We start from the raw sequence: 12,611 nt of genomic DNA on the forward strand, positions 1-12,611 counted from the left end.
AAGAGTTTTGCTTCAGTTTATGGCTTAGTTAATATAATTTCTATCGTTTTCTCAGAAAAGACTTTGACACTTTATTACATGACAGCTATAATTAATGTCAGACTCTAAATTAGAAATCAAAAACTCTATTTGATCATTTGGTTTCAAGCTGGACCTAAAGTATGTTTTGGCATGATTACTAACTGTTAGCAGCGAGTTCTGGAAACAGATGCAGTCTTGATATGTATTCTAAATGTGAAACACATTGCAGAGAGACTTGGAGATAAAAATATACACTGCTCATGCACACTCTTACTGTGCTATTTCCTGTCCTTATCAGTCATAAAAGTTTCTCTTGTTTTGCCCTTTATTTGTTGTCCTAGGTGAATAAAAACTTTTTTTCTTCTTTTTCCTTTTTCCCTTTCTTCTTCTAATTTTCTCCCACATGCCCATCTTCCTTTTTTTTTTGTTTGTTTGCTTTTTTCTTTTTAAATTTGACCAGGCCATGTGACATGTGTGATCTCAGATCTCTGACCAGGGATCAAACCCTCAGCCCCTGCATTGGAAGGCAAAGTCTTAACCACCGGACCGCCAGGGAAGTTCCCTATCTTCTTCTTTCTTTTTTCCCCTGTCATCTTTTCCACGAATATTTGTTCCATTAAACATTTACTGAGCACCTACTATATGCCATAACTGTGCTAGGTTATAAGAATACTTAAGAACATGTATGGCATAGGCTTGTCCTTGAAGAAGCGGATCTCCTATGAGAGGGTGAAAGCATGTAATCTAATTATTATTAAAGGAAGATACATACACATTAGAGGTGTGCCCAGTACAAAGACGAGAAATGGATGAAAGAGTGATTCGTTTGGAGGAAAGTGGATGGTTGGGAAGAAGATGCCTGAGAAGGATCAGCCTGGCCCTGTCTGGGCAGTGCAGAAAAGTGGGCTAGCCTCAAACTGGAATAGCACAACACATTTGAAGAACACCAGGCACTCCTGGGACATAAACAGCATCCTTTACCTAGGAGAGACTTTCCTGAGGCTCAAATGGTAAAGAATCTGCCTGTGAGGCAGGAGACCAGGGTTCAATCCCTGGGTTGGGAAGTTCCTCTGGAGAAGGGAATGGCAATCCACTCCAGTATTCTTGCCTGGAGAATTCCATGGACAGAGAAGCCTGGTGGGCAACAGTCTGTGGGGTCTCAAGGAGTCAGACATGACTGGGTGACTAACACAGTTACCTAGGAGAGTTGGGTATTTGGGGAGGCAGCTAAGTAGCCACATAAATGGATTGTTATTTTTAGCTGGGCCAGTTCAGTACTTGAGTCAACAGGAACAACCACCTAAATAGCAAACGTTCCTATGAGCAAAACATTTCTATGAGAAGAAAGTTTTCATTCAAAAATGAGCCAAAGATAAGGAAAGCCATAATCTGGGCCATTTGGTGACAATGGCTAAGACAGAGGAAGTGTTCCCCCAGGCAGGAATGCATGAAACGCTTTCTAAAAAGAAATATCACTAAGTCAGCTTCTTCAAGGACAAGCCTGTGTCTTACATGTTCTTGAGTATTCTTACAACCTAGCACAGTTATGGCATATAGTAGGTGCTCAGTAAGTGTTAAATGGAAAAAATATTAGTGGAAAAGGAAACGGTGTGGTAGTATTCAGAGGTGCAGGGAGAATGGCCTGAATGCTTTTAAAAATTTAATAACATCCTTACAATGGAATATCATTCAGTGGCAAAAGGAAATGAGCTATCTAGCCATGAAAAGATACAGAGGAACCTTAAATGCATAACGCTCAGTGAAATAATCCAGTCTGAAAAGGCTACATACTGTAATGCCAATTATATGATATTCTGGAAAAAACAAAACTATACAGACATTGAGCTCCCCTGGTGGTTTAGTGGTTAAGAATCCACCTTGCAATGTAGGGGACACTGGTTTAATCCCTGGTCCAGGAAGATTCCATATGCAGAGGGGCAACTAAGCCCGTGAGCCACGTCTACTAAGCCTGCATGCAGCAACTACTGAAATCTGTGGGCCCTAGAGCTCATGCTTCATAACAAGAAAAGCCACCGCACTGAGAAGCCCGTGCACCACAAGGAAAGAGTAGCCCCCACCCTCCACAACCAGAGAAAGCCAGCATGTAGCAACAAAGACCCAGAGCAGACAAAAATAAAATAAATTCTAAAAATATATCCTGATAGGAAAAAGATTAGTGGCTGCCAGGGGTTAAGAGGGCAGGTGGGGAGGGATAAGCAGGTAGAACACAGGAGATTTTTTAGGGCAATGAAACTATTCTGTGCGACTCTGTAATGGTGGATACATGGTACTAAGCATTTGGCAAAACCCACAGGCGCATACAACACGGAGAGTGAACCCTATTGTAAACTATGGACTTTAGTTAATAATAATGTCCAAATACTGGTTCGTCAACTGTTAACAAATGTACCAAACAAAAGCAAAATGTTAATGACAAGAAAAAACGGCTGGTGCAGTTGGTGTTGGGGAGGGACACAGTAACTCTGTACCTTATGGTCAACTTTTTGGAAATCTAAAACCGCTCTAAAAAATAAGCATTAGTTTAAAAACAAATATATATGATAGTATGTTTCTACTCTTTTGAAGGGAATGACATAACTTAGTTCTTCCACTAACATTTATCAGGTCAGACAAGCTTTCTTTACCAAAAGTCCTAAGAACAACAAATCCCTGGACAGACACAATCATACTCCCTGAAGAACCTCTGAGACAAGCGGCTGGACAGTCTTGAGTAATTCACTTACACGAGACCATGGAGGTGTAATAAATTAACTGACATATCTGAGAAAGATGCAAAGACTCTTTAGTGACAATGAAACCAAAACTCAGGTTTCCTCAAGTTCAATTGTCTCCACCCTCATGTGGATCCCGGTGAACCACAGAAGCCACGGCGTCATTCGAAAATTAACTTTAATACTTTTGCTCAAGTTAGGTTCAAGCACCCAAACTTCTATGAAAAGAAAGGGATTACAGCAAATCTTTCACTAAAATATGTAACCACGTTTTTGCCATCCCCGCCTAAGCAAGATCACTTTCATTACTGAGTCTTTTCTCCATGTGTGGGCGGCTATACGTGTTATCAAAAATAAATCCCCAATGAAAACAACCAACAAGAACCACGTACACGGCCACAGTTGAACCTTGTACCCAGGTTTCATCCTGTGATTTGGTAGCTCATTCTAGCTACAAATAACAGTAACTAGTCACACAACCAAGTTGTGTCAACTTTGTGAGCTGGGCCAACTATCCCTAATCAATCTCGTAGGAATGGAAATCATTCTTGTATCCTCAGCATCAGAAACTCAAAAATTATGCTCAGCTGAGGTCCAGGGATGCCCTTGAAACTGGGCCTACAGCAATAAGATAAAAATACCCTCTGCTTGTGTCAGAAAATATCCTATTTCTAAAGAAAGCAAGATGAGTTTTAACTCACAGAATGCAAAAATAACCCAACCAATCACAGTCAATATTATAGGGAAGAATATTGAATATTCACTTGGTAACACAGGGCTTGCCTTTGTTTAGGGTCCATTAAATTTAATAACTTCCCCCTCTGTGGCTTTAAACAGAGAACTTCTTCAAAATAAGAGTGGCTCCTATTAAACTTAATTACTTGCCCGTGGCTGAGATGGCAGAGGTGTGTCTACCAAACAGGTAGGTCTTAATAAAGGAATAGTTCTGTAGTAAAAAGTAGATGGTCTAGTGTTTTATTATAGTTGCTTTACCTTTCTGATGTAATTGCTGGAGTTTTCCTTTTAACCTCTCTGAAGGCGTCACTCCCTCCTGTGAGTTAAGAGTGGCCCTGCTAAAATTAATGTCCACATATACTTGGCACATTACTGAAGCTGCTGGTTTCAAACCCTCAAACCAGAGGAACAGACAGAAACTCAGCTATAGAAGGGATATTTAAAAATGAATTACATCAAACACTGCTGGCTTTGAAATGACATGAACCATCCTGCCAATTGACCTTGAGTGATCAAATGGAGTTTTTCCTCTGCGATTTCTAGATTTTGTGGAAGTAATAAAATAGTTTTTAGGAACTTTATCAGACTAACCCCTATTCTGCTGATTTTTGGGAATATTATAGTTTAGCAACTAACAGTCACAAAAATGGAGACAACTTAGTGGTCCTGTGCAGTTGATTAAGTGGCATTTGTTGATATTTAAGTATTTTGAAAGAATAAATTCAAGACTGCTTGCTTAAACAGAAAGAAAAGATCTTCAAAAAGATTATAGTTCTTAATGCTGTCTTATGTAAAAATAACCCTACAATTGCACCGAAAAAACATCCACATAACCTGTATTGGTCTCTCCCAGGGTCCCCAAGGCAGACAACATATATGATCCTGTATATCTAATGCATGTATCTTACATCTCTAAGAAACCTCCTAAAAGGATCACAGAGGCCCACCGGTACAATGGCCAAGACCACAGAAAAAAATGCCAAAGAGCAGTACAGACTTAGGCTAATCTAAGATACTTCAGGGCTTCCCTGGTGGCTCAGCAGTGAAGAACCTGCCTGCAATGCAGGAGATGCACGTGCGATCCTGGATTGGGAAGATCCCCTGGATGAGGGCATGGCAACCCACTCCAGTATTCTTGACTGGAGAATCCCATGGACTGAGGAACCTGGCCAGCTACATCTACAGGGTCGCAAAGAGTTGTGACTTTCAAGATAGGACTGAAGGGACTCAGCATGCATGCACACAAGATACTTCTAGGGTCTATGTACCCTAGACTGGTTGGAACCAGGAGGTTGATGATGCTGACTCCCCGTTACCTCACCTCCAACCAATCAGAAGAGCATCCATGAGCTAATCATGCCCTGTTCCTTGAATGCTATAAGATTCCTCACTACCCACCCCAGGGCAGGTCACACAGTCTCGAGGGCATTAGCCCACTGTGGCCCCCTTTGCCTGGCAAAGTAATAAAGGTATTCTTTTCTGTTTCACCCACCCACCCAAACAAGATACTTAATTTATATGCGTGAGATGGGAGGAGTTATTTGCAATGAATAAACCTATGTAAAGTCTCCGTTAGAAGGCTAACAATAGCTCATACTCTGACTCATAAGTCAAAGAATAAGATTCAATAAATAGCTAGACATCTTTTCGTAAGAGTATAATTACATAAAATACATTTTGAAAGTCAGTAATTATGTGTCTACATACTATTTTTTAACGAGCTCCAGAAAAGTAATTATAATCTTTGTGTTAAGCCTCACAAGTGCTTTGAACATCAAAAATGCCATGAGTGATAACAATATTACAATGATGAAGCCATGCAATGGTCTGGTTTGTTGTCAAGTCTCCCTGCCTTCCCACACACCTTGCTCTTTAATAGAATCAGTGAGAAACAACTTTGGCTACCTCTGTAGGGTAAAGGTTCTTTTATAATCATGTATTGATGCTTTTGAACCATGGTGTTGTAGAAGACTCTTGAGAGTCCCATGGACTGCAAGGAGATCCAACCGGTCCATTCTAAAGGAGATCAGCCCTGGGTGTTCTTTGGAAGGAATGATGCTAAAGCTGAAACTCCAGTACTTTGGCCACCTCATGCAAAGAGTTGACTCGTTGGAAAAGACTCTGATGCTGGGAGGGATTAGGGGCAGGAGAAGAAGGGGATGACAAAGGATGAGATGGCTGGATGGCATCACCGACTCAATGGACGTGAGTTTGAGTGAACTCCGGTAGTTGGTGATGGACAGGGAGGCCTGGCATGCTGCGATTCATGGGGTCGCAAAGAGTCGGACATGACTGAATGACTGAACTGAACTGAACTGAAGATGAAATGAGATAATATATAAAATCACTGGGTGTTCAGGGGTGCTACTTAAATCCCAACTATTAGGTGATAAAGCCATATTTATCATTATAAGTATGGTGGGGAGAGGAACCAATCCTTCAAGGTCTTCCTCTGTACCAGATCCGTCTAGACTGGTTTCTGTTTGATTTTCATAATTCAGCTGGATATGAGCTAAACTCAGTATAATAAGGTCGACCCTATCAGTCAGTTATAGGGCTTCCCTGGTAGCTCAGCTGGTAAAGAATCCACCTGCAATGTGGGAGACCTGGGTTCGATCCCTGGGCTGGGAAGATCCCCTGGAGGAGGAAACAGCTACGCACTCCAGTATTCTGGCTTGGAGAATTCCATGGACTGTTACATGGGGTCACTACTTAAATCCCAATTATTATGTGATAAGGCCATATTTATCACTGTAAGTATGGTGGGGAGAGGAACCAACCCTCAAGAGCTTTCTTGGCATTAGATATCTCTAGACTGGTTTCTGCTTGATTTCTATAATTCAGCTGGGTATAATCTAAACTCAATACAATAAGGTCGACCCTATTAGTCAGTTACATGACAACACTTTATTGTTCAGCCATAAACTTATAACCAGAGAAGGCAATGGCACCCCTGTCCAGTACTCTTGCCTGGAAAATCCCATGAACGGAGGAGCCTGGAAGGCTGCAGTCCATGGGGTCGCTGAGGGTCGGACACAACCGAGCAACTTCACTTTCACTTTTCACTTTCATGCATTGGAGAAGGAAATGGCAACCCACTCCAGTGTTCTTGCCTGGAGAATCCCAGGGATGGGGAAGCCTGGTGGGCTGCCGTCTATGGGGGTCACACAGAGTCGGACACGACTGAAGTGACTTAGCAGCAGCAAACTTATAACTGCTGCTATTGTTCTTCTTATAATATCAAAGACTACTCAAGGTTAAAGAAATATTTCCTGAATCTTGGAACTGCCCCCTGTAAACTTTGAGATGTCTGGTTTTTTATCTTTCTTTGCAATAAAGTAGGGATTGCAAGTAATATATCTTTATCATCTTATTTTATTTACTCCTTTGCTTCCATAAAGGATGTGGGGGAAACTACAGAATATATAATTTGAGCAAACTCTGGGAGATAGTGGAGAAGAGGGGAGCCTGGAGTGCCGCAGCCATGGGATCACAAAGAGTCGGGCGTGACTTAGAGACCGAACAATACCACCACCACGAACAGGACATATATACAGGCTTCCCCAGTGGCTCAGTGGTAAAGATTCCACCTGTCAGTGCAGGAGAAGTGGGTTCAATCCCTGGGTTGGAAGATCCCCTGGAGAAGGAAATGGCAACCCACTCCAGTATTCTTGACTGGGAAACTCCATGGACAGAGGAGCCTGGCGGGCTATAGTCCAATGGGTCACAAAAGAGTTGGCTACAACTTAGTGACTGAACAACAACAACAGGGTATATATGGTATAGGGTCATGGGCATCACTGTAATTCATTAAGTTTGAGCATTTGCAGCCACACTTGATAAATGACTCCGAAGAAAGAACAACAAAAAAGGAAGTTGTAAAACTGGATTCTCTGACGGTCTTTAAATAGATTAAATTGTGGTATTTCTTTGCAATGGTCTTCTCGGATAAAATGGAATTTCCTTAGGAATATTCCTTTCTGAAAGATATTTCTGGTGACTTTTACGCTTGTGATCCCTTGGAAAAGAACATTAGCATGCCTAATTACATGTAAGTGTAATTTAACATTTTCTATCTTCTGACATCATAAGTGAATAGTTATTTTCTCTTAGTGCTTTACTAACTTTTTGTGAATGCCTCCCAGTTCCTTTTAGCTCTATAAAAATTCATAGTCTACAGAATAATAATAGTAGTGACAAATATTTATTGAGTACTCTATGTGTTAGGCACTGTGTTAAGTGCTTTATGAATGCCATATAGTAATAACTTATTTAAATATTTCATGAGTTTTTTTTTGTTTTAAATATACTCTGTGACCATCCATTTCATAAAGCAAATAACTCCTTTAAAAGTTTAGACTTTTATCGACTGATTCATTTAAGCCAGGGCTTGCCTACAAATTATATATAGACATACAATTTTTACAAAACACTTTTGTCTCCTTAATATCAGCTACAATCTGTGTGACACACATATGGGGTGTCGGGCCTGCCCAAACACTTTACACCTATGCATCTCATTTAATCCTCATAGTAACCCTAAGAGCTAAATATTATATTCCCGTTTTAAGGGGTTACTATGAGAAACTTGCCTAATATGAGTATGAGTTGGGATTCAAACCTGGGCCTGGATCTCCACCCTTACTGTGTAAGTGATGAACTGTATTCTTTCTCACCCAAGCTCATATGAGAATGTTTTGATTAGGGAGATGAGAACGGATTGCTCTACAGTAAAAGAAAACAGGAACTATTCTGGAAAGCATCTCAAAAAGTGAACACAGAACTGCGTGGAGATGGCAACAGAGGTTAATATTTTAGCTGTCCATGTTCTAGAGACATAGCGTCCTGGAACTTAGGGACACCTTTCGATACTGAGGGGGATAATAACAAGACAGAAAGTATGCAGTGTGGTACCTGAGAATCTATGAGACACTCTTATCCAAGCAGTGTCCTAGGACCAGTCCCAAGGGAACTGGAGACGGGGCTCACTCCTGAAGACTCAGTCCCGTAGTCCACCAGGCAGTGCTCTGGGGCGTGGATGCAGCCCCACACCCAGGAGCAAGGTCAGAGGAAGCAGGGCTCCTCTGGTTCCCTGACAGCTGACATCTAGTTCTTTCTTCCTGATTCGCTACATGCTGACAAGAGGGATTTTCTGTTCTCTTTGCTCTCATGTTTACACAGACCTTCCCACCCTGGCACCATGTTACTCTGCCAGGAACAACTCATAGAGATGTTTGGGGTGGGAGGAAGAAACTGGACTAAACTCAGGTTTAAACTAGTTTCAAGCAGAAGCCCGTTCCTACCTTTGGCCTCAGATTAATACACGGCTGGATAATAAACCAGTTTCTGCCTCCTCCGTGAAATGAGAAAAGCTGTGTCATATTCGTTCATGGAAATGTTTTCAGTAGATATCATTAAACTGCCTCTAAATAACCTGGCTGCTCCATATTATACATGATAAATGATAAAATGCCATTTAGGCAGCTTTTTTTTTCCAGTGTTATTGTCAACGTTTTCCCAGTGAATACACTTCAGAAAGAAAATGCTGGAGATAAATGTCTCTAAAGCTGCCATCTCTCCCTGAGGTTTTTTTTTCCCTCCAGGTAAAGCCAGAGGACGAACAGCTTCAGCCACAGAGGGTTGGACAGACAGAAGCCCCAGAGAACCCTAAACAGAGGCAAAGTTGCACAAATCTGTCCTGGCAAAGTGTCACCTTGGCCCCATGTAAGACAAAAACAGACTCAGTCTAAAATACATAAGGGAGGACCAGAACTAACTCAACACCATCCGACACTGTCCCTGTGACCCTGCATCAGCCCTGGTTACCCCTCTGTGCTTGCCTCATCCTGTCCCGTGTCCTCACTTGACGTTTGTCTAAAGGAGGGAGTCGTTCCAGTAAAGGGAAGTGATCACTACAATTCTATACTCTGCAGATTCCCCAATAAATACCATGTGATTCATGACAATAATAACAGCAGTCGGAATGAGAAAGGGTCACGTGGTTTTCCCACGACTCTGGAGGTTCCCGTCCCCCACCCCCCACCCCTGCTTTCCCTACTCACCCCTACGGGAGTCCATCTGTGGCAGAAAAGGTGAAGGCCTTAGGACCCGAGAGCCCTTTCCTGCCATTCGCTTGAGAAACAAAGCCTTCCCTCCTCCCAAGTTGAAAGAAATAAAGGAGTCTGAGCTAATCGCAACCTGCAAGCCTGCGGGCGGCCCATCAGCTTGCCAGTGGTGCAACCCGGCGGAGCGAGTACCGGCTTCGAGCTTTGCAGAAAAGGAGAGAGGGAGAGAAAACAGAGACAGAAACACAAAGAGAAAGAAAGAAAGGCATTAACCTGGCCAGGGGTCAAACAGGTGCATGGAGCCCGAACGCTGAGAGCAGTGTCGGACACATAGAGGGTCCGACTATGCGTGCTTCTTACGGAGGGGGTGGGGGGGGGGCGGGGGAGGGCTGCTTCTGAACTGATGGGGGCAGGGCTGCAGTCCGGAGGCAGAGGGTATGACAGATTTTTTTTTTTTCTTATTCACAGGACTCAGAGGGTTGGCCGAGAGCCTTTAACTTTCCTCCACTTGTCAATCTGACATCTTCGTGGATACTCTCTGGTTCCCAGGGACAAACGCTAGTCTATGGGGGGAAGTGCAGCCAGGATGTTGATCACACACACCCCACCATGAGTCACAGAATTTCGTGGTGCCTTGGGAAGAGAGGAAGGTGAGCCCCAGGGGCTGCCACGTTTCGAGCAACAGCAGTGAGCTGTGTGATTTATGGCGCTGCCTGGGTCTTGAGTTGGCTGCTCAGAGGCCACAACACGTGGCCCTTTAAGCCTCTTGCAGCCTCACTGTCCTCGGAGTGACTTGTGTCTGTCTGACGGGGATCTGAAGTGTGCAGTTTCTCTCTCTCTGAACTGGCTACCTGGAACTCCTGGGTGTTTAAGAGCCTCTAGAAACAGAGGGCTGTGCCTTCAGGCTGTAGTTTGGCTTTCAGGCAGATGTTAGGAACAGAAAGGAACGCAAGCAGAGGAAAGCTGGGCGGCCGGGCACAAGACCCTCAGGAGAAGGCCCCAGTTGGGAGACAGAGCCAACCGAAGGGGATGCAATTGACCTTGGGGACACTGAGTGTCCTCTTAGCAAAGGATGCCATGTCTGGTGGAGATTCAGGCTCTTGACCTCAATTTAAGTTCAAGCCCTCACTAGCCCCGTAATTCAGAAGACCTGGTTTGCAGCTGTGGGACCCCTGTCCACAAGCCTCTGACGGAGAGTTTACAGTGAGCGTAGCTGAGACAGCTGGGCCCACCCTGCAGCTCCAGGCCCACCCCTGCACCAGAGTGGGCTCTGAGATCAAGTGTGGTCTTTACCTGAAATGCGCCTGGGCACGTCGGTGATGGCGGGCAGCCCGGTGCCCCGCGTGGAGGACAGCGGGGTGGTGGAGTGGATGGACGGAGGAGTCATCTGGCTCAGGTACGAGGGGTAGGACTGGTCATAGGACCAGGGCGGGGAGGACTGCGCCTGCCTGGGGTCTGGGAAGAAGAAGAAAATCCTTAGCACACCAGCCACTCTGGCCTACACACACAACCCCAAACTTAGAAAGGATAAAGCAGGGGGAAAAAAAAATCAGACTATACAAGGACGACAAATTTTCCACAACCCCACCCTTGCAGGCCCTGTGGGGCACACAGCTTTCTAGACTCCAAGTCTCTATGAAAGTAACAAAATGCATCATGCATAAGGACTATTTGTCTCCCTCACACGTAAATATTTCTATTTGGAAAGACTAACAGTCATTTAGAAAACAATCTGTTTTGGGTATCTTCACAAAGTTGAACTCTATTTTCTTTATTTTCTGTGTTTTTTTTTTTTTATTTATTACTCCAATGAACATGTATTACTTATTTCTTTTTTAAAAAGAAATGTTTGGAACAATTTACTCGATTAAAGAGCAGGGAGATGGTGCCTTTTGCTGCTGTGCATCCAGTCAGTATCCTTCAGACATGCTTTCTGGTTCTAAAAATGCATGATTCTGTGATTTTAGCACAGTTCACATCCCAGGCAGGTCAATGGGGATGAGGAGTTTGGGGCAGAGATGAGCACAAAGGGGACAGCATGTAAGTACAACAGGAAAGAAAGGAGCCAGTTATGTTGGGCTTCCCAGATGGCTCAGTGGTCACAGGTTCGATCCCTGGGTCAGGAAGATCCCCTGGAGAAGGAAATGGCAACCCACTCCAGTATTCTTGCCTGGAGAATCCCCATGGACAGAGAAGACTGGAGGGCTACAGTCCATGGGGTCTCAAAGAGTCCGACATGACTGAGCAAGTGAGCATGCAGTTATGTTATTCTGATGCTAAAGCTACCCCAGAAAATAACCGTTAAGAAAAAAACAAAACTTAATTTCAAAACTAACCAAGAACAGAAAGCTTTATCACCATCTAGTTTCGATGTAAAGCACATGAGTTTCTGACAGGAAGAAAAAAACCCAACACAACAGGGAAATGTCTTTAATCCTATTGGAATCTGTTTAAACGATGTCACATGTTTGGAATGTGGCCCGGAGTTACCTACAGTCACTACAATAATAAAAATAATGGGCAACCGACTGGTTAGAGTGAACCGCTGAGAATTAGTAATATCTTTCAATGTATCTCTAACAGAGTTTCTTGGAGATACACAGAGAATCATAAGCTAAGTTCTCTTAACATTTTTTTTTTTTTTTGCGAAGTTCACTTTTTTCTTAATTTAAAAAAATTCTAATACACCAGGCTGTTCTCAAAACAGCTTTGTATATCAGAATAGCCATGGATTTTGGGACATGTCGAATTAGGTTCAAGTTCTGAGACTTATATTTCTAAGCTGTGTGATTTTGGGTTAATCACTCAGTGACTCTGAACCTCAGTTTCCTCATCTGTAAAAGGGGATGGGAAGTAATAATATCTGAATCACAGAGATGTGGACATTGCATGAGAAGACCATGCAAAGAGGACTAGCACAGGAGATGCTCAGTGATACTAATTCTTGCCTTTTAAAATAACTTTTGGTGACACAGGAATTGTTTCATGATTAAAACACACCTGAATTGGAGCTAATCCATTTAGAATAGGTTTGATTTTTAAATTATTCCCATATTAC

General features: G+C 43.1%; 1 protein-coding gene across 1 annotated transcript in view; it reads right to left on the reverse strand.

The window, feature by feature from the left end:
* Positions 1–12,611, reverse strand: part of RUNX2 (RUNX family transcription factor 2) — a 135,181-nt gene that overhangs the window by 26,434 nt on the left and 96,136 nt on the right. The window contains exon 6 of the mRNA XM_055571282.1: positions 10,847–11,008. Within this exon, the coding sequence (XP_055427257.1) occupies positions 10,847–11,008 (162 nt within the window). The remainder of the gene's footprint in view (positions 1–10,846; positions 11,009–12,611) is intronic.

The sequence above is a fragment of the Bubalus kerabau genome, chromosome 3 (assembly GCF_029407905.1).
Source record: "Bubalus kerabau isolate K-KA32 ecotype Philippines breed swamp buffalo chromosome 3, PCC_UOA_SB_1v2, whole genome shotgun sequence".
NCBI classification, from domain to species: domain Eukaryota; kingdom Metazoa; phylum Chordata; class Mammalia; order Artiodactyla; family Bovidae; genus Bubalus; species Bubalus kerabau.